The sequence below is a fragment of the Hemicordylus capensis genome, chromosome 2, assembly GCF_027244095.1.
Source record: "Hemicordylus capensis ecotype Gifberg chromosome 2, rHemCap1.1.pri, whole genome shotgun sequence".
NCBI lineage: Eukaryota > Metazoa > Chordata > Lepidosauria > Squamata > Cordylidae > Hemicordylus > Hemicordylus capensis.
In genome coordinates this window covers 412,675,393-412,698,384 of record NC_069658.1, presented here as the reverse complement: position 1 = coordinate 412,698,384, position 22,992 = coordinate 412,675,393, and the positions used below count along the sequence as shown (strand labels likewise).

At 41.8% G+C, this 22,992-nt stretch overlaps 1 protein-coding gene across 5 annotated transcripts in view; it reads left to right on the top strand.

The window, feature by feature from the left end:
- The window catches only part of HELZ (helicase with zinc finger), a 236,890-nt gene that overhangs the window by 104,448 nt on the left and 109,450 nt on the right, over nucleotides 1-22,992 (top strand). For 4 of the 5 annotated variants that reach the window (XM_053295358.1, XM_053295360.1, XM_053295359.1 and 1 more), the window contains exons 13-15: nucleotides 6,342-6,472; nucleotides 11,637-11,816; nucleotides 12,300-12,404. In XM_053295358.1, the coding sequence (XP_053151333.1) occupies nucleotides 6,342-6,472; nucleotides 11,637-11,816; nucleotides 12,300-12,404 (416 nt within the window). The remainder of the gene's footprint in view (nucleotides 1-6,341; nucleotides 6,473-11,636; nucleotides 11,817-12,299; nucleotides 12,405-22,992) is intronic. The other variant, XM_053295362.1, reaches the window with a different exon arrangement.

Below are 22,992 nucleotides of genomic sequence, written 5' to 3'. Positions count from 1 at the left end.
AGAGGACACGATAAAAGCTGCCAACTTTGTGTCTGTGGAGGCTGACACCACTGTATTCCAGCTTTAGGTGAAGCTGCCTGGAAGTGGACACTGCTGGATGACTCTGATCTGCTCAAAAAGGAGAAGAGCTATAGTAGCGCAGGCTAGTTCTAGCACTGCTTGGTCTTCCCCAGCTCTGTGGGATTGGGCTGCCAGAAATACATGAATACTTTTTAAATTCTCCCATTGCACTGGGATATATATATATATATATCCCGCTCTTCCTCCAAGGAGCCCAGAGGGGTGTACTACATACTTGAGTTTCTCCTCACAACAACCCTGTGAACTAGGTTAGGCTGAGAGAGAAGTGACTGGCCCAGAGTCACCCAGCTAGTATCATGGCTGAATGGGGATTTGAACTCGGGTCTCCCCGGTCCTAGTCCAGCACTCTAACCATTACATCACGTTGGATTTTTAAACCTGAACAGAATTGCATACAAAAATTGTGTTGGTATTCTAAGCTGGTTGGCACAATCTAAATAGTGCATTTTAATTTGGATTAAAGCTGGCTTAATATTGCTGATGCAGATCAATGTGTAGGTCTGAGCTGTTTCTTCTTCTTCAAGGCTTCAGCATCAGAACTTGCCAAAGACTTTTAATTCTTTATTCATAATACTTCTCATCAGGGGCAGCTTGTTAAATGAGGCAAGATGAGGCAAAGACCTCAGGTGACACTTTGCTAAAGATGTCCTTGGGCAGCAGATGCCCTCCCTCCACTGCTCATGGGTATCGCCTCACTTTCCTAGCCTTGCTACGCCCTGCTGTCCCCAGTTTGCAAGCTAGTATCGGGACATCGATGCACCGCCCATTGACATCTCTCAGCTTGCAAGTGTTTCACTATTAGCTGATATAAAGGCGACACAATACACATAATGGATCTGCAACAATATTCCTATTCCTCTCCAGACCTTATTGCATAAAATTAAAAAAACTAGTAAAACTACAGCAGTCAAAATGTTTGTTCTCTGTTGTAGTTTTCTTATATCTTAATTTTATGCAATAAAGAAGGTCTGAAGAGCAGTAGTGTTTCACTAGCACGATGAAAGCTGAATCTGTGCTTTTGAAATCTTTCTTAGCAAAGATTTGGGGTGAATGTAGACACATCTCAGTCTTCATATTGTGAATAGAATTAGCACTGACATGCAAAGCAGTATCTGATGATGGGTTTACGTGACAAAGAGAAAAGCTGGTTATTCCGCTGAAGTCCTTGTTGATGGCTGAAATGGAACTGACTTGGGTAGTTTTCCCAATAGCTCTGAGACACTTTCTCCTGCATGCTACAGCCCATGTTAGATTCCCCTCGTATTCTGGAAAGGGGACAAAGCAGCAGGGATGACATCTTTGAGCAACTGTGCTGGAAAACTCAGGACAAATCTGACTGAGCACTTAGAAGCTTACTCTGCGATAGTGATGGCAGCTTAAACATCTTACTTCACTATTACCATTGGGTTCATGTAGTGCTGTCCAGTGGAGCTTTTCTGCATGGTTAATGGCCTATTCCAATCTCTATTCCAGTTATCCAATAAAAGGATAATAAAATTGAACAAATAGAGACCAACTGTGATGTTCTTGTTGGGCACTTTTGCCTAACTGTAGGTGTCTACAGATTCCATCAGTTGCAGTTGCTTGGATGTGTTCTGTTTGATTTCACTGAGGATGTAGATCAGGATGGAGCAAATGTGGCCCTCCAGCTGTTGTTGAACTACAACTCCCATCTTCCCCAGCCACAGTGGGCATTGTAGTTCAGCAGCAGCTGGAGGGCCAGGTTTGCCGAGCTCTGATATAGACAGAGTTATTGGAAGCATCTAAGCAACTATGTCAGACATACACTCAACCCTTGCCTGTCCTGGCTGGTTGCAACCATCTAGGCTGTGCCACCTGATTTGGTCCATGGTATGTATTATTGCTCCCTTGAAGGGAAGAATTGTTAACACCTTTATTGGAAAAATACAACTATCCCTACATCCCCCTGATCTGAATAATTACTGGCTGGTTTCTAATGTGCGCTTTGTGGTAAGTTGATTAAGTATGTAGTGGCAACATAACTCCAGCTTTTCAGTGCTTTGTACAAACTGACAGGTCTGACAATGGTAGAAGGAGAAGCTCTAGCTTAATGTCATCTTCTGTTTTCCGGACACAGATAGTTCCATTAGATGCCTTTAATGCATCCTGCTATACATCATGGAAGAATTAGCAACAGTCAACTAAAGCAAATGCTCTTTCAGTCATTCATCTCCTGTAAATAAAGTGGTTGACTCTGGCTCTCTAGCAGAAATAATTTCAAATGAAGGCCAAACTGAAGTAAATTCATTCTCATTGAAGGAAATAAGCAATGTCACTTTCCAATCAGTCTGTTGAAAAATTATGCAAGAGTCCTAATGTTTTCATTTAACATGCATAATTAGCCTACACGCTGATTACCCTGCTGGGTACTTGCGTTGTATATATTTTCTAAAACCAATCATCAAGACCACTAATCAACTGTCAGGCAAAGCCACTGGAACGCAAAATGAGATGAGCTGTTGGTAGTGGCAACTTGATTTTCCTTCACAATTTATCATGTAGTTCAACTAATTTATAGCAGGCCTGCATTTTGTTACAGGGCACTAATACATTCAACTGCAGTGAGCATTTAGCTGGATAGCTCAGAAAAAGTTTCATTTATTCAATTACTTTAGGGTACAGTCCTCCATATTTCAGGCAGTTGAAATGTATTACTTTTCTAATATAAAATGTTTAACTAGTAGAAACATAACATGGTGGAGGGAGAAACCTTCACTTGCATGGGGATCGCTATGTGGGAAGAAAGAAGGCTTTGTTGCGTGTGCCAAACTCTGGTAGCCACTGTGGGCACTTGTCGGCTTTCTACATCCACCTGTGCAAGTGGAAAATATTTCCCAAGAGTAACTTTAGTTCGAATGCTCTCTTCTGAATCCAATTATTAAATAGTTTTCTGCATCGTTTGATTATACAGTATTTGAATCTGCCTTGGTGTTGACAACTTCTTTAACTTCCTTCTCTGATGAGTTAATAAAACAGATATTTCTATTGCTTGTTCCTGTAATTTTTGGCTTGAACTTCCAGGGCCAGCTACAAAAACAGATTAATAAGTGGCACTCTGATAGTCATGGGTGTCATAAATTAAGATTTTCTGGGCTATACAGCTAAATTCTCACTGCAGTTTATGATTTTACTTCATGGTTAAAAAAGTCTTTGCTTAGTAGTAATTGTAATCCAGGCTTGTAAATAACCATTCACTTGACTCAGGAAACCTATGTTTGACTACATAAAATAATGTGTTGACATTTTTGGTTTATGATAACTCTGAGCAGAGATTCCCAAAAGGTGAACCAGTGAAGGAAAACTATGCCTTTACCATGCTGAGGTGAGATAGTATGAAAAGAAACAAAAGAGAGAGGGCTTGTTCTATGTCATGGGGTGGGATCAGCAAGTTGGATTTGATCGCTGACTGACAAATTACTGTTTAATAAATAGTTAAATATTTTTGACCTACTGTATTCTAATCAGAGTTGAATCAATGGGTCATCAGCATTTTTACTTTTAATGTACGATCTGTTGTAATTGGTCCCTCTGTGAATATTTATTTGCTCTTATTGTCTAATATCTTTAAGACCAATAGATTTATTGTGGCTTAAGCTTTTATGGGACAGAGTACACTGCATCAGTTGTAGGAAGTGGTATCTATTTGGGGTGTGTGTGTATGTATGTATGATACACACACATGCATGAACAGAATAAAATTGTAAACTCTGGGATCAAATGGCCATGAATTTCAAAACGTTTGTGATAATTTTATATAAAGCAGAAATGTTCACGATAAACACAAAAAACATTCACCACATTCATCAAACGTGATAACATAATAACTTAGGAAGTTGTGTTATTAATGATTACTGCTTTTGTGAATGGTCACTCTGTGGTCACTCATGGCCATCTGGTCTCATCTTTTACCTGCCCATTAATGTTTGTATCTATCTCCAATTGTGGGCAGCACGCCTCATGAATCTGATGAAGTGTGCTTTAGCTGATTAAAAGTTGTGCCACAATAAATCTTTTAGTCTATAACAGTTTTCTTTTTCCCCTGAAACAGGCTAATAAACTCCTGTGGATGTTTTCCGAAACAATTTTTTGAGTTCTACTTTAGTGTCATAACAATTGAAGTGTGATTTTTGTATGTAGAAACCTCTTGTGTAATGCATTTGATGTCTTAATAGAAGACATTCCTTTTAAACTGTGCTGTTGGGTTTTGCATAATTTAAATTGATTTCTGTGTAATCATGAACCTTTCATTCAGGACTTTAATTTGAAATATTTTTGTTTGGATATAAAAACAAATAAAATTAAAGCTGTGTGTGTGTCTTGTGAATGATCTTCATGATTTGGTTCTATTTGGAAAAAAGGATAAAACAACTCAATTTAAAATGTATTTCTTTATGTGCTTTGTTAGTGATATTTTTGTTTGAACTAATGTGATAATATTCAGATTTTGAATTCTGCTGAATATGTGAATATTTATGCTATGTGTAACATTTTTCGAAGTGCATAAATGGTTCTTTCGGATTCCTCTTTGTTTGTTACCATTAAGCAATAATTGAGAAGGAGGGACATTATTGTTAACATTCAATTAGAAATCCATTTTATAAATGTACTTTTGGGGCATTTTATATATAACCCCACCTTTATAAAATATAGGCAAATTGCATCAATCTGTTGTCATTTCATCTTTCCTCTAGGGATGTGTATGAATGACTTGTGCATGGGCTGGCGGGGCAGGGAGTGGTTCCCTTATGGGGCTGGTAAGCAGGTCCTTATCTGCTCTGCTGCCACCCCACCACTTTTCTGGGCATGGCACTTGCCCTAGCAACGGTTGTGCAGGGCTGTGGTGCTGTTCCCTGCAGTCTGCGTGTGGGGCATTGGCACACACATGGCATCCGTGCATGTGTGGGTGCCATTTGCGTAGTCAGTATGGTGTTGCCGACCACACATGTGGCGCCCACACATGCACAGATGCCATGTGCGTTCCAACTCTATGTGCGGAGGCTGCAGGGAACAACATCGCAGCCCCGTGTAGCTGGGGGACTAGGGCAAGCTGGCAAGCACTGTGCCTGGAAAAAGCAGTGGGGTGACAGCGGAGCAGGTAAGGAGTTGCTTACCAGTTCCCTAAGGTAACTGCTCCCCACTCCACCAAACCAGTTTGGCTGTGGGTGCCCAGGCTGGTTTGGCACTTCCCAAACTGAACTGGCTCATGCACTTCCCTAGTCTTCTCTATCCCATTCCCACCCCAACCAAATTCCTACCATAGCCCTCTTCCCCCCCATATTATTGTCTTTTTTTTTTTAAGCTATTTTAGTGCATCATTTTGGAATACAGAGGGTTATACTGGAACTTTGCTAATGATAGACGTGCGTAGGGATCCAAGCCCTGTTTTGCACACACATGTGAACCACTGCGATTGGGCTGATCCCGGTTGCAACATGGTGGCAAACCAGCCTAAATGGCCACCCTTCAAAATGTGGTTAAGGGAGTGAGCTCTCCCTTAACCTTGTTTCTCTGATGGTCTGGCAGCCACGACTGCCAGACTGCGGGGAATCTGGGGAGGGGAGGGGTGATCTCCATGATGCACCGCACACTTGCGCGGTGGATCACAGTACTTCTGGGGGCTGGGATGACACATCCTGGCTCCTGACCCTTCCTGCTACCTCGGTGCATGAGGAATTGTCTGGGCGTGCGGGGAGCGCAGCCAGCAACGGTGCCTTGATCATCTGTGGGGAAAGTAGGTTTAACCCACCTTTCCCTCAGCCCGCTCTGGTGCCTTTCTCATGGCTCATGAGAAGAGGCTCCATGTATTCCGTGCCACATTCTGCTTTTTAATGGATGTTTTGACCTTGTTAGTAATCAATGTTTGATTCTACAGATCTATTAAACTTGTTTTTGAATTAATTATTTTTATGAGAAGGCTGGCTTTTTCTTTTTCTTAGCAATACATGCTCCTGAGCTGTAAATGCAGTAGTACAACACTGTATACAATAGTAGTCAAAAACACTAATTACCTTACTGTTACAAAAATATTCCCTTTGGGCTTTCCATTGTTCAAAGTTGACAGAAGCCAGTTAAACAAAGATTTTGATCAGATTTGCTGCTTTTTTTCTCCTAAAATGTATCAACGTGTTGGCATATGTGATTGAAACAGCTCTGTTTAACCAAGCTTCTTATTGCTCCTTTCAGTTGTCCATTTTCTGGCACACTTTTCATTCACTAATTTTGTATTGTATACATTGTAGGTTGAACTTCAGTTTCAGTTAAACCGCTTACCCCTGTGTGAAATGCATTATGCCTTGGACAGGATCAAGGACAACAGTGTTCTCTTTCCAGATGTCAGCATGACTCCTACAATACCTTGGAGTCCCAACAGGTACAAAAATGCAAACACATTGATAACTGGAAGCTTATATTATATGGGATTCCTTTTTTCATATGGCTTGGACTTGCCTTTAATGCTAGAAGTGCTTCTTTGCTCTTCTGTGGAAAGCAGGGATGGGAAGCGTAATGGCTGTAAATAAAAAAGCAAACATATCCACTGAGTTTTAGGATTAGGAAATTGGTTTTCGATATTTACTCTTATAACAGTCAGTAATAACGAATTGTATCCTCTACTAGAGAGGCAGTTTTAAAAAACAAGCTATTCTTTCCACTGCAAATAATGTGCATATCTATATATTTAATTCTTTTAGCTGGCATGCGTGCCCAGGATTTGGCGGCGGAACTCTCGCAACATGCTGCGAGAGTTCTGGTGAGACGCCGGCTGAGTGAGGAGAAGAGGGGGAAGAAAGTGGGGGCGGATGGATGGATGAGGGGAGGGAAAAGTGGCGGAGGCGGGTGGATGGGGGGAGAAAAGTTGCGGCAGCGGCGGGTGGATGGAGGGGGAGAGAAAAGCGGCGGAGGGTGGGTGGACAGGAGAAATTAGCTGGGGCGGGCAGGAGAAAGCGGTGGCCAGTGGGGGGTAGGGGAAAGAAAGCAGTGGCGTGCGTGCGTGAGAAAGTGGCGGCGACTGGCGGGTGGGCTGGGGGGGAAGAAAGCGGAGGGAGGGACTAGAGGCGCAGATGGTCTTAGCCTGGTTCAGCTAGTAAATTAGGATTCCACCCAATCAAATGACTCTTAGTGAATAAATCAAAATAAATCTGCCTAAATTTGGCAGAGGCACCCGCCCCTGAGGCTGGAGGTGGCCTACAGCTCTCCCTTCCCCCTGCACCCATGCTGTTGTGCCAGAGCCCTTAGAGTCCAGAGTGTTCTCCACACCCCAGAAGGGTGCTGCAAGATTGGAAATGAATGGATAGCTCTGAGAGCTGCAACGCAACAGTGTGCACGCAGGGGTCAGGAGGAGTTGCATGAAGGCTCCTGTTGTGCCCCCGTAGTCCTGTTGTGTCTCTGGAAATTAGCCAGTATCTCTAGATGTCAGTGTTTTGACAAATTGCCTTCTTCAAGGGTGCAAAAAGAATTTTTTTCTGATGGCATAGTTTTCCACAAGCAAGAATGATACTGGCCTTGGGCATCAGTCTTGCAAGGTTCATACTTCTTTGTGGGAGTGTGTGACATCAGAAGAAATTTGTTTTAGCATCTAGAGACAATGGGGCAATTCCCACAATCACCCTGGGCAGGCAGGGAGGGCGTGGGGGGAAGGCTGCTTTTCACTTACCTCCCCGCCGGCGACCAAGCAGGTCAGCTTCGGTTCACCTTCCGTGCATCCACACAGACAGCCCTGCTCTGTGCAGCTCTGTGAAGCACAGAGCAGGGCGGAGGGATCTGGGGCCGGAACTTGTTGTTCCGGCCCCCAGGCATCCCTCAATGCAACATGAAGCATATGCGTTGCACTGGGGAATTCCCCCCCCCTCCGATTCCCAGTAGCTGGGTTAAGGGTGCAAGAGAACCCTTAACTTCAGTTATAAGCCAGGTTTATTAAGGAGATTAGGCAGGAGGGGAGGGGAGGGATCTGCGAGGATCCCGCCGCTTCTCATGACCAGCCTAACCCTGCTTGGGGCAGCCCAGGCGGGGTTAGGCTGGTTGTGAGAAGAGCCTCAAGCTTTTTATAATGAATCTTACACATTGTATGCCACCTCTTTCACTCTCACCATCTTAGAAAAGGCATTCCTCCCTATGTAAAGGGGCGATGCCTCTTCTTAGATGGAGTTTGCCATCTGCAGTATTTATATCTTTTAAGTATTTATTATTTTATTTTTTAAAAAGGTTATAATTGAATAATTGATAGGGATGTGCACAAATTGATTTTTTGCAATTCGATTTGAGGTCGGATTCAATCAGCCAGATTTGATTCAAATCCAGTTCTTCAAACTTGAATTGAATGAGATTCGATTCGAGTTAGATTTGATTCATTTTGGATTCTGATTGATTCGGCCCACTTCTAAAGGTCTTTGGGGGCACCAAATTTGGGTGGTGGGTAGGTCCCCATGGGTGCCATGTGTCTTCCAAATTTGAAAGTAGTGGGGCACTTGGTTGATTTTTAATGATTTAAAAAAAGTTTTTACTGATTTTGTATATTTCCATCATAGGAAATAATGGGGATTCAAAGTTGCCCTAACCCTAACATGGCTCCCATAGAAAGTGGTGATAGGACTGATATTATCACAACTTTCCACTTTACTGATGGGTAAATTAATGAGCGGCCTTACTGATCAGAATAATGGCTGTTATGCATCCAGTCCACCTTCCATTCATAGTAGTGAATGGAAAGCTGTGTTCTGCAAACAGAAGGCAATGGTTTTTGAAGCTGGTAGTCCTGTTAGTTTCCTTTAAATTCTTCTCAGCTACATGTCTGAGCACTAGCAGCTTGGAATCTTCCTCATGGCTGTGACTTAATAACTCCAGTATAGCTTGTCCTTTTGTAGATCTAGCAGTAGCTATTAGTGACTCTTCATTATTTTATTTTAAGTATTCCTCTGTCTCTTTGATCAGTGATTAGTCATTTTCAATTCAGCCATTTCTCTCTACTTGTTTCAGTTGTATGGAGTTTGCCAACTTCTCTTGCTCTTCACAAGGCAACTAATTGTCTTCTGTCTCCTAGTCACGTGCTTTTCCAGGGAAATTCATGGGGAAGTTGACATTCACATACCAGACAATGAATTAACTGCTGCTGTTTTAAGTCCTGAAAATGTTTTTATGTTTAGTGGCACATTACTAAGGTTGAACTCTGGAAGGATCCCGCATCACAGCTCCTGCTTATATGGGTCTTTCCCATTATTACCTATTGAAAAATCCAATCTGTGCATTCCTCTTTGTGAATGGTTCAGGTCCATTCATTGAAATTAACTGAGCTTGTTTTATGAGGAAGGGAATTCCATATTCACATTAGGGCTCTTGTACTTGTAAACCATTACTGGATCAAGGCACTAGTCTGAAGTACTTGGCACTGGTGTAAGCCACATAAAAGTGACTACATCTTGTGACAGTAGTGTGCTTTGAGAGGATTATGATGAAATGCAAACACAAGAAGATCTTTTTCCTAAAGTAATACACTTTATTCCACTCATCCCATGCTGTGTGCTTCAGGATTTTAAACATCTAATCGTATTTCATTGTTTGTGTGGACAGATGTTTACTCTTGTTAACCTTTGCAAAAATTAATAGGGGCATCATGAAAATTGCCCCACTGTTCATAATTCTAGGGCACTTAGGAAAGCTGTTCCAACCAGTAAGACCAGGTTCTTCTCAGCTACTTCTACAAACTTCTACAATCTTTTGAGGACTGGGATTGGGTTGAGGGGGAACAGTGCCGCCTATTGCATTCCTCCTATCATTCCAAGGTGTCACATGCTAAGGCGGCGTGTCCTGGGGTGCCGAGAGCCCCAAATTGACAAGCTCTCAGCTCGTCAATTCAGGCAGTGTTAGCTGCCTGATAGGACGTTTTCCCCTTTCTCTCCCTCCAGAGAGGGAGAGGAAGGGAAAAACGTTCTATTGGGCAGTCACGCTGCCTGAAATAACTGGCAGCAGAGTTCGCCCAGGCTCTCGGCGGCCCGGGTGTGGGAGTGGGGAGTTCGCTCTGGGCTCCTCTGGAGCCCGAGCCACGGGGCTTCGGTGGCCTTTTCCATTGGTGGCCCGGGTTCTTTGAATCCGTTCGAACAATGGTGGCTATGCCCCTGTGCGTAATCTTCATGTCAGTCAGTAATTCTTGCACATTCATCCTTTATTACCATTGTTTACAAATATCATTTTATTCCAATAGTTTGCAGTGAATGTTCCAGTCCTTTATTTTGAGAGGATTTTTCTCTCAAAACATTGAGCCCAGTGAATTTCTGGTATAAATCCCATTGTAGTCAGGGGAATTGTTCCTGTAGTGTTTAGTGTGGCCTAGTATTTTTGGTCTCCAAAAAAAAAGGTGGCACTAGCTTTGTCTAAGGTTTCTATATTTCTTGACATGATTCTCACTTCTTGTTTTTCTTTCTATTTTAGTTTTACATTAGTATCATCTTTCTAGCACTTAACTAGGTTTTTCATTCAGCTAATTGTGCATTGTAGTTGTATGCCCAAATAATTCAATAAATTCCCCCTTGGTTTTTATTTAACCTTTTCAACAACTACCACTTAGTAAAAAATTTCCAAGTCTATAATGAAATAAACACTGAGGCAGATCACGTTACAAAAGTCTGACCACATGTGCTCCAGTGACAGGTGTTTTCTGCTGTGTCTGCCTAAATCTGTCACTAGGCATAGTAAAGCTGCATGTAGAAGTCATTAACCTCTTCCATTCTCCTAGAGTACTTTCCTGTTCTGATGCTCTGAGGAGAACGGGTCTTGCAGTGGCAAGCAAGACTTGTCCCTTTTGCTAAGCAGAGTCTTCCCTGGTTTGCATTTGAATGGGAGACTACATGTGATATTCCCTTTGGGGGATGGGGCCCCTCTAGGAAGAGCATCTGAATGCTTGCACGCAGAAGGTTCCAAGTTCACTTCCTGGCATCTCCAAGATAGGGCTGAGAGAGACTCCTGCCTGCAACCTTGGAGAAGCTGCTGCCAGTCTGTGTAGACAATACTGAGCTTAGATGGACCAATGGTCTGATTCAGTATAAGGCAGCTTCCTATGTTCCTATGCTTATTCCTTTAACAAACATACAGTAACAAAGTTTAAGTCTCAGATGCAGGTCTTTTTTAAAACCCAGTTTGGACTTTAGTTCATCAGGGAGAAATTAATATCTTATATTTTAAATTTATTCAAAATGTGATAAATAGAGTTGGTGGGAAAAGCCCAAGTATTGTACTGATGAATTAATGACAAATAGTTCTTAAAAGCATATCTTTTAAATTGTAGTGATTATTAATGTGATGGACAAACAGAGATTTTAAAAACCCACCTAATTTCTGTGTAAATGGAGGTTTATTGCCAGCCAGTATAACTGATATATGTGAAACAGTATTTATTTATCTTTATTGTTGTTTATCCTGAATATTGGTAGAGATTGTAGTAACAATACAATGTTTTTGTTTCAGACTTGTCTTTCGATGATTATAAAGTCATTTAATTTTAAGTGCATTTTGGCATTGAGAAATGTCCTGCTTTTTTAATTATACAGACAGTGGGATGAGCAGTTGGATCCTAGGCTCAATGCAAAGCAGAAAGAGGCTGTCCTGGCTATCACAACTCCACTCTCAATACAATTGCCTCCTGTTCTTATCATCGGTCCCTATGGGACAGGCAAAACCTTCACTTTGGCTCAGGCAGTCAAGCACATACTCCAACAGCACGATACTAGGTGAGATTGGATGATATATGGATATAGGCAAATGCCATTGTTTACTTAAGTGGAAGTTAGCAGTGCAGAATTTCCATCCAGCTTAAAAAGCCCATCCATCATTGTTTTGTATAGATATTCAAGGGAAATTTGACAGTCTAAAGGTGTAGTCTCCGTTTAGAAGAATTAACTGAAATTGGAAACATGTGGAACAAATGCATTGTGTTATATTTAGAAAGCTGTGCATTGTATAGAATTATAATGGCTATATTTATTTTTAAAGTGCATCCAATTAAGTGTAAAATGATGTTTAAAAGTTGTGTTTGAAAGTTTAAATCTTCCCACAGAAATTAGCTAGATGCACCATTGAACCATAAATTTGCAGACTAATTTCATTGAAAGAAATGTGTGGGAAAGATGGCCACTATCTCTTTTTTTGTACTTTTACTGCTTTGAATGATTTTCTGTTTCTTCATTGCTTTTTATTTGCACCATTTATTCCAGCAGGATTCTCATTTGCACCCATTCTAATAGTGCTGCTGATCTCTACATAAAGGATTATTTACATCCATATGTAGAAGCAGGCAATCCCCAGGCAAGACCTCTCAGGTATTTTTTTAAGGCTTACTATGTATCTATACAGTATCTTAAGAAAAGGTGTCTGTTTCAAATAGTATTGAAAAACTTCAATATTTTCAGGCTTATTGGTGTTTTAAAACAGAGCTTTTGCACAATGTAGACTAAAATGCAAAGTGGAACAATGTCAATGTGAGTTTATTTCATGCATTAAAGACAAAGACATCCTTTTTTAAGCGTTTCTTATGTGGATGTATGTGCTTTTCTAGCTGAACAAATTTTGATATGGTCCTCTAAAAGCTGCTTTTTTCTTTTTGGTCAAAAGAAAGCCAGATATTGCTTTAACTTTGGGAAATAGGGTGTAAATTAAATCAAAGTAACACTTGTCCATTTGGGGTCAATGATTGCCAAAGAAGCTGCATATTTGGAGAATCATGCAAAATTAATTCAGTATCAAGCTGTTTATGTATTTAAATGAACTTTTCATAGGTACTGGTAGAATTAGCAAAATAAGAGAAGGAAAATTTGTGTAAATAGAAGAGTACATAAATGCTTTTATTTGTGCCTCGAGTGTGCAAAAATTGTTTAGTAATAAAGACATGAATTTAGCTTGAGCAGATAATTTATTTAGCTGCAGATGCTATTGTTAAAAATTGATTGCCACTGGATGCCACTGTCATGAAGTCAAGGCAGTAGTCGGTCATGAAAGGAGTGTCGTCTCTGTAAGCAAATATTTTATATTTAAAATACAACAAACTCTTATCAGAAGTAGCAACACTGCTCTAGTGCTGTGTAACTGAGGCTGCTACTTTACGAACAGCCCTAGCCTCCTACCAATTTGTTTCCCAGACTTGCTTAGAGACTACCTTGAAATCAGAATTCCTACTTTTCTCCATAACTCCACAGGAAAATAGAGCTCGCAGGTGCCTCATGAGGCACAAGTCCAGTCCATGCCCAGAAGGAAGGCTCTCACCTAAAGTAACCTTTGCCAAATTGTCATACATCCTTGGATATATAATAGTGGCATAGGGAGGGCATAGGCAGCCCATGTTCGGGCTGCCCCCTGCCCCCCGCTGCTGGCATCCTCTGCTGCAGCTCCCTCTGTGCATGGTCATAGGAACATAGGAAGCTGCCATATACTGAGTCAGACCATAGGTCCATCTTGCTCTATAAGACCAGCTCTCCTCAGCAGCAGCGGCAGTCTCCCTGTTGAAGGAGCCCGGAGTAGGCTGCTCTCTACCCCCGCCACTCAGCTGGCTGCCATACTGAGCGACCCTGGGGTTGCTTTGTCAGAGGAACTACTGCCACCAACACACATGGCAAGAAAGAAGGGGTCCTGTGCTCATTGCGGTGGGCTCCCAGTGACACCCCTTCCTCTGCATGGCACTCCTTCTCTCCTGCGGTGGTGGCCTCCCTGATGAAGCAGCTTGGAGGAGTGCCCTGCTCTTGCCACCCAGCATGGTGGCCATCTGAGCAGCAAGGGCAGGGCAGCCTATCCCGGGCTCTCATGTGATTGCAGCGGAAGAGAATGGGTGCCATGTGGGGGAGGGGGCGCTGCTGGGTGCCCCTAGAGGTGAATGCAGTGGCCCCTGAAAGGACTGGCAGTGGCTCTGGAAGCAGCTGCACATGGTTTCTTGGAACCCATGTACACAATTACAGCTCCGCCCCTGAAATATAGCAGTAGATTATCTCAAGACCGTCTGATTGTGTTTACAATAGATGGGAAGTAATTCAAACCCAGACATTTCTTTTTTGGGGAGGGCACTCTGTTCTGTTTCTGAATGAACCGTAAATGTACAAGAGTCTTGGAGACAGGGGCCAACATCCAGACTAACTCTGCATTGTTGTATCAGGGGTTTCTGATGTGTGAGCATCCCCCTCCACTTTGATTTGGCAATCCCACCTTCCTTCTGCAGCTGCACGTGCCTTCCAAAACTATGTGCCTGAGAGTCCTCCAACCTTTAGGGACATATTTTTATGAGGCACAGGCAGCAGAAGAGGGAGGGAGGAATTGCTGAAACATATGCCTTCCCATGTGACAGAAAACCCTAGTGCATTGGTGCAGAGTTAGTCTGGATGTTGACAGGATGTTGGAATGCATGGAGTTCATCCTTGAAGACTTGGCAAACAGGGTTTTTGTTGATATTCAGCATATTTAGGGTCGAGAAGGAGTTTTTCACAAAGTTGCATTGGTTACCCTTGGGGATGTCGTTTTTCTCTGTAGGATTTGGCTTGATTCTGAGTCATTTGGACCTATTTGATACGTACAGTTCATATTCTCTGGGAAGAACTGTAAGCTCAGTAGTAGAGCACATGCTTAAATGCACAGGGTGACAGTTTCAATCCTTGTCATCTCCAATTGAAAAGAATCTCAGGTTACAGAGCTGGAAAGACCTCCACCTGAGAACCCAGAAAGATGCTACCATTCAGTGTAGAGAGTACTGGATTAGATGGACCAATGGTCTGATTTTGTATAAAGCAAAAAATAAAATAAAAATGTTGATATGTCTTCTGCTTGTGGCACGCTTAGGCCTGGGCCATGTAAGCTGATGGGTTTACATGATTGTAAACGATGGTGGTGGTGGTTGTTGTTAAAAAGGGTAATATTTATTGTCTAGAAATAATTTGAAGGGTAAATATTTAACCTTGAATTGAGTGCAGGATATTTGGAGCATGGCTTAACATTCATTTATATAATTTGGCCTTCAATACTTTCCCCTCAAGTGGTTCTCCTGTGAATTTTAAAAAAACCCTCATTAAAAAACTACAGGTGGCTCTCAGTTCTCACCTACAACTGTGGATAACGAAACATTAAGTGAATGGGAATTGGGTTAGGTTCCTGGAGATCAAAAAAAGGCAGAAATTAGTAATGTATCATGCTCTCTAGCTGTCCAATAATTGCCCCCCCCCCAACCTCCAATTCTGCTGATTTTCTGTGAAAAATCATGGGGAATTTTTTTGTAAAGAAAGAGTCACAAAATGGCTCCTTGCAGCAAAATGGTGGCTGGAAATGAGGAACTGCAGATAGGCAAATTTAAACATTTTTAGATCAATGGATAACAAGGCTGGGTGTACATGCCCAACCATGGATATGCCAATCCACAGGTGCCGGGACCATGGACAACAAGGGCCACCTGTATTAAACTTTTAATCCATATTGCATTGCATTGGTGAAGCCTTAACACTGATCACCTGAGCTGGTGTGATTGCTCAGAATGTTGCCCAGGAAACCAGGAAGTTTGCACAGAAATGTTTGAAGACTACTTTCTATGAGGGAAAGAAAACTCGGCATAGCTGGGATTAAATCCTTATATGGGAACATAAGAAATGAGGAAAAGTCCTAGGATGGGGGAAACTGGCAAGGGGACCCAGAGACAAGGAGGCAAAGGAAAGGTACAAAATAGGCAAAGGACTAATAAAAAGGAACTTGAAGGCAGAGAGTAGGACCAGAATGAGACTTGAGGAAAATGGCAGAGTACACAGGGAACGGAAGCAAAAGGGGGCTGATCAGAGAGGGGGAAAACTCATAGCATTTTGGGTGAGGAGAGACTGAGGCTGTTCTTATGATCAGCCAAAACCAGGCTAAGCCTGGTCTTGGCTGATCGTAAGAATCCCTGGGATCACACCTGATCTTGGCAGTGCTTCAGTGACAAACCCGCCAAAGAGGCTAGCCTCTTGAACAGGTTTAAGGGAGCAAGTGCTCCTTTATCCCATTTTTTCCAATCATCTGCCAGCACGGGCTGCTTGCAGCTGGGGCTGAGAGATTGTGGGGCTCCCTCCTGTTGCCAGGGAGATAGCCCCAATGCACAGTGCACTCGCACGGTTTATCATGGGATTTCCTAGCGCCAGACAATGTGTCCCGGCCCCCGACCCTCCGCACTGCCAGAGGAGGCAGCTGCCTGTTTGAGTGCATGAGTTCCTCACTCAGACTAAGAGCAACAATAGTCTGTGGGGAGGTAAGCTTTTCAAGCCTTCCTCCCTGAACATCCTCAAGCCCTTTCTCTCTGATTGTAAGAAAGGGCTGTATGTGTGGTCTGCAGAGAGGGATAGTGCTAGGGAGGCTGATTAAGAGACATGGTGGCTACAGGGGTAAAGTTGTCAGTGACCAGTGACAAATGGGAATCCAAGGACAGTGGATTTCTCACTTTAATGAGAGGGGGTTTTTGGTGTGGGGAGATCTCTTTAAAAGGATTTTTACTTAAAAGAATTACAGCTGTGGATTGGCTTCTTTGATTGTTCGTTGCTTAACATGAAAACTTTCTCGGACAGAGGCTTTTGAAAGAACTATGAAATGCATCATGACGATGAGAACTCTTATGTGAGAATTAGTTGCGACAGAGCTATATGACATCTCCAGAATATATCTATGCTAGGTCTCCAAAATATACACCAAATATACAGTATTTAACCAACGGTGAGATCGTTGTTGTCTCATTGAAGTGAAATAAGTTTGCTTCATCATAATACAAACATAGCTGAATTTCACACACACACCCCAAAAGTCTCATACTAGTGGATTGGGGGATGGTACTGGTGGATTGAAACTGAATTAAAATTATTTTATGATTTAATATTTTCTGTGGAATCTACACCATAAAACCCCAAACTTGCATTCTGACAAGGAAAAAGAAAATAGTCATTACTGTATTTAAAACAGGAAGCTAAATGAAAAAACCCAGGGTGTTCTGTTTTATTTGTAACTTGTGGATAAGGATGACAGAAAATTATTGATGCAGATTTCTGAGTTCACAAATGCAGTTTTACCCAATTGATAAAAATCATTAACAGTCTAATCTCTGAACAATGTTAAAGCAGGAGGCAGTCAAATCACTATTGTGCTAATAGGAATGGCATGTAATTTCATTAGAGGAATATTTGATTATGGCCCATGAGATACAGTGTTGTGTTGTACAGCTTCTGAAAGCCTGTTGGGAGGTTTTTTGTTCACTGACACTGGGAATCATTCATACATACTTGAAGGCCTAGTGCCCACTGCTATTAAAAAAGCAATAACATTTGGCTGCTTTGCACATTACAGATTACAAATGCACACAGTCAAGTTTGATGCATCTATCTTCCTACATTCCACTGCATGCACACATAAGAGCTGCAATTTCTGTGCTGGTTCTTAGCACCAGCATATACGCATACACCTACCGTACTTCAGATCTTTCCCCAGATTAGTTCAGTCCCTGTTGTGAGCTACACCTGGTTTTGCACTCTGTATATGCCCAGAGGGAAAGAGGCAAAGTCACATCATTCATACACTGAATTGGTTCTTGGAGATGGTGACCATGTAGGAGCTGGGCACACAAACAGACAGAGGAAGACACACTCAGAAAGTTCAATGAGCTTTATTATATAAAGTTGCTCATCAAGATAAAATTCAAACAGATCATCCAAATTAAACATGTTTCCGATTCAAAGTGTAGAAATGCAATGTGTCTGGCTATCCAATGTGTTGGCATGCATGCGCAGTCAGTAATTACAGCTGTCTAGCAAATCCTAATAAAAACATTTTAGAGAGAAACAGAGAGAGAAGAAAGAAGGGAGGGCTTAGGAAAGGGGATGGCAGTGATTAGTAGGGAGGAGGGGGGGAGGGAGCAGGCTGAGCTGTTGAATAGGCATCTCACCAGTCATGGAGAAGGTTTCAAAGGACTTGTTCCTTGCTTGGCTTGGGAACGATGCAGGCTTCAAGCAGTCAAGCGAACTGGTGGTAGATACTCAGAGTAAGGCACACAGAGAGAGAGAGAGCATCATGACTGGGTAGTCTTGACCTTTCACTACGCAGCAGAAGTCATAGACAGTCCCTTGTCCATGCCCAATTTCTGCTTTAGCCCCGCGGCTTGAGCAGCTAACTCTGGTGATTGCTCTTAAGCAAAGATCTGCTGGTTAGGCAAAGCTTGCTGATTTGCCAAGGTCCAGAGACCCTTTTTTATAGCAGCTAGATCATATAGGTCTGCACTAGGAGTTCTTTCAAGATAGCAGTTTCAGTCATGGATCTCAAAAGTGTCAGTCACTCTTATCATAAAACTTCCCGCTCATGACAAAACTGTTTCTTTGTTAGACTTCAGTTCAAAGCGGCATCCTCTGCATACTGTCTTTTTGTTGTCAGGAAGCAGGGGCGTAGCAAGGCTGGAGTAGGCCCAGAGACTAGATTTTAAAATGCCCCCACTCACTGAAGCTCAGCTCATGAAATAAAGAAATCTTAAATGAGGCTGAATAGTGGCAACAAAAAGCATAGTAAAGTGTGTGTGTGTATATACACACACACACACACACACACACACAACCTATGTGCCACAATAGAACATTGCCCTAAATTTTTTTTTTAAGGTTTTGTAAATTGTGGATGATGCAAGTCATTTAACGTTACTAGAAAAAGACATGCTGTTCTGGTAGCTCCAGGCCTTAACACTCACATTAATTTCGGAGGATGAATACAACTGAAGGAAGCCCGGGTGGGTGCGCAGCTGGGGGAATCAGTCATGTGACTTGCCTCTGGGGGGCCCCGAAGGCATTGGGCCCCCAGACAACTGTCTCCCCTTGCCCTATTACGCCCCTGTAATAGAGCAATTTGTAATAGGGCAATTTGTAATAGTTACAAATTTGTAATAGGGCAATTTGTAATAGTTACGCCCCTGTCAGGAAGCAATTTGTTCCTCTGTTTCTTCTCCAAACATCTGCATTTCTTGTCTGTCTTTGCCTGAGGCAGGCTCCTAGTGCCTCTTGCTCCATAGAGTGTTAAAAAAGTCAAAAGGGGTTGTTTAAGAAGGAAGAAACTAAGATATATATGTGTTAGAGAGCAGTTAAATTACTTCTTGTGTACTTCTACCTAGTGTGTAATTATAAAAAAGATTGTTCAAAGTAACAGCAAAAGGGTACATGTTTGAGGCTTGTTAATCAATGCATTTGACTAAGGCGAAACAATATAGCTGACATCAACATGGTAAGCATTCTATCAGAGGAAGTAAAGGATTAGCTTCCAGCTTGTCTCCTAGGAGTTAATCATTTCACTCCATTGAACTCCTGTTGCAAGGAGTTCAGTGATTCTTTGCAACAGGGAATCTCTCAATGGAATTGCTGGCAAAGACACACAGGCCTCAGCCTGGCCCGCTGGGCTATGAGTTCTGGTCCAATATGAGTGGTCTGGGCCATAACATCCCCCCTCCCCCCGGATTTGTGTAGTCCCCTCCTTAGTGGCTTTCAAGGCCCTTCTCAAGACCTACCTTTTCCACCAGGCTTTTGCCCTTTGATTTTTTTTAAAAAATATTGTTATTGTTCACTGCCTAGAGTCTTTGGAGGAGGCGGTATATAAGAAATGGTTAATAAATAATAGATAAATAATTGTTCCAGTACACTCCATATGTATTCACTGTGTATGCTCTTAATTTGTAATATGTGAAATGGCTTTTAGCCTTTACCAAAAATCCATCATTTGGTGGTTTTTGTTGTTTTTAACAATTCATTACTCATCATTACTTATGGTCAGTAGCTGCTACTGCTTGAATAGTTTCCGTATGAGGAAAATAACTGATAATCTATTCATAAGATTTGCTTTACCTTTTAATGTTACTATTTCTTTAAGTCCTTTCTATATTTGTAGAAAGGACTTCACCTAAAAAAAATGTAGTATAGACATGGTGTTAATTTCTTCAGTGAAGGTTTTCTTTCCAGCAAAGGATAAAGGTTAAATTATCTGCATACATTACATTGTTTCTGTCAGCTGTCTCTAGTCGTTTTAATCGTGGGTTGTTCTGCTGACCTATTTGTAGTATTGTCTTTATTTTTAAATGAGTAATTGCTCTGGAATAGTAATTTGTCATCTTATGTAGGATTGTTACTGGTCTGGAGTAATCATTCATTGGTTAACATTTCCCACGGCATAATTCAGGTGGTTCTGAACCTTCTGCACTGCTACAGACATTAAGATATGCATGCCCGCCCACATTGCTGCACAACAGAGTTGTTCCACTGCTACTTAACATTGTATGATTGCGTTGTGACACAGTGTGCATTGGGAATAAAGCATGTCATGTCATAACGTGCGATTGTGCAACAGTAAGTAGTAACAGAACTGCCCTGTTTGTGCAGCAACGTGAGCATGTGTTTTAGAAAACTGCCCATGTTACTCTGTGAGACACGTCAGCCATGGTCTTACATAAGATCTTATTCTTCAGAGCTTCTGTTCTGTCAGCTTTCTTGTTTGATATGTGTCAGCTCTCTTGAAGGAGATGATCAGATGTCTTGGCTTGTAATATCTTGTTTACCCTAGATCTTCATGACTATGTGTGATATACATTTTTTGATTTGTGTGTGCTGTACAGACATAGAAAAGAATTATTTAGCTGCATGCTGATCCAGAATTGGTGGCAAGGATGCTGATTGGAAGGATGCAGCAGTGACAAGTCAAAGTGCCATGCTCATGATTGTTTTCTCAGTGTATGTTGCTCATATCTGTGGAAATAGGCCTTCTATTTCAGGCATTCTGTTGTCACTGTCCCTCAAGCTTGTATCTTAAACCAATAGCCTCCAAAACACAAAAGGGAAAAATTTACTTTCACAAATCAGCACTTTTGTCTTGGGAAGGAAGACAGCCACGGTTAGTTTATTTGTTTTCTTAGTTTGCTTTTGAACTTGCATATAATTCTCACAGTATCTAAGAACGCTATCTTCTGAGACTCCAATCATAATGACTGTCCCTTTCCTTTCTATCTTGGAGTGTCAGACCTTGTAATGAACCATTGTGATTGAACAAGGAATACAAAGTAGATGAGATGATTTGTATTACACCAACCTCATTCGGTGAAGCAGAATGTGATCGCCTGAACTTTTCAAAGGTCTCCTTTGGGAGGGAAGAAATGAGCTGTCTAGGACTTAAAACATTTGTGTTGGGTTTACCAAAAGATATTGGTCCAATAAAATACTGCTACTCTGCAACCAAGCACAGTGGTGTCTTAACAGCTCCTTCTCTGTTGCATGGCCGGCGTGGTGTAGTGGCTAGAGTGCTGGACTAGGACCGGGGAGACCAGAGTTCACATCCCCATTCAGCCATGATACTTGCTGGGTGACTCTGAGCCAGTCACTTCTCTCTCAGCCTAACCTACTTCACAGGGTTGTTGTGAGGAGAAACAAGTAGGTAGTACACTGCTCTGGTCTCCTTGGAGGAAGAGCGGGATATAAATGTAATAAATAATAATAATAAATAATCAGCCAGTTACAAAAAGCAACTTTACTGGGAACAGCCTATATTCTGTGACTATATCTATAATAACAGCAACAACATTGATAATAAAATTCAGCTATCCCAAGTCCTTGGGAAGGACTTGATGTCTGGATAAAACAAACAAGTCAATAACACCTGTCTGACTGTGTCGACAACAACAACAACAACAACAACAATAATGGCGTTTTTAGAAAGCTCAAATGCCTTGAATCAAAGAAGGAATGGGGCAAGGAAGTGCATAGCATTTCCCGTTACCTGAAGTTTACCTTGAAGCTTCCCCTCCATAAGCTGTTTTTACCTTTTTGGGGTTCCAGACCTATATTTGCAAGTAAAAAATGGGTCCAAAAGCTGACTGGGGTAAAAGCAGCTGGGTGGGGGAGTTTCATGGGAAAAGGAAGTAGCAGTGGAAGAGTTGAAAACATTTCCCCCCACACCATTTTTCGATTAAGAAAGCCTCCCCTCCCGAGGGTTCTTTGAACAGAGAAGGAGCCATTGGACTAATGTTATACCTGGTTGAAATTTGCCCCTTTTCTCTATAAGCAGAGTGACAAGGATTGTTGTGCTAACCTAGTGGCATGGGAAGCTTAAAGGCAAAGCAGCAAGGTTGAAATTAGTATGTCAGAGTGGGCAAATTTCTTACTTGGATTATCTGCTCCCCCCATCTATAAGTGAGTCAAACCACAGATTATAGGTTAAATCCATGCATTTACCCATTTTATATATGTGGAATATAGAAGCTGATTAGGATAGTTATGACGGAGAACTTGGACACGTGCAGAGCAAAAAAAAGTTATAACAAACAAAATAAAAACAATTAAAAACAAACAAGCTAGGGTCAAACTGAAAGTTCTCACAAAATAACTTTTGGCTCAAAATTTGAGAGATAAAGGAGAATGAAAGGTCCTTCTAAACTGGCCCCCAGCTCACCTTTTTTCCTCACCATTTGTTACCATGTCAACATGGTAGTGTCACTGTGAGGGGACTTCTAGGTAAAGTATGTGCAGTTTTCAGAAGGAGCCCAACAATCTTTGGTATGTTCCCTGGCTTTTGCCCTCCTCTTAATCTCCAAAATGGTTTTCCTAACTTTGCTGCTTCCAAATAGGGTAGTGAAATGGTGATGGGGCTGGGTTTTAGCTCCGTCTTTAACAAACAAATCATACACAATATCTAACAATGTATTGGAACAACTGCACAAAGACTTGGTTACAGTGAATTTTTTTTTGCTATTTTTTCCCCTTTTGCATTTGTAGTAGCAGTATAAACATGATAATCTCAACACTCACAGAAATAAATCCCACTAATTTCAATGTAGCTCATGTCCAAGTTAGTGTGCATAGAATTTCAGAAGCCTTTCTTAGAACACCAGACCTGTTTTGTTCAGCTTACAAATTGCAA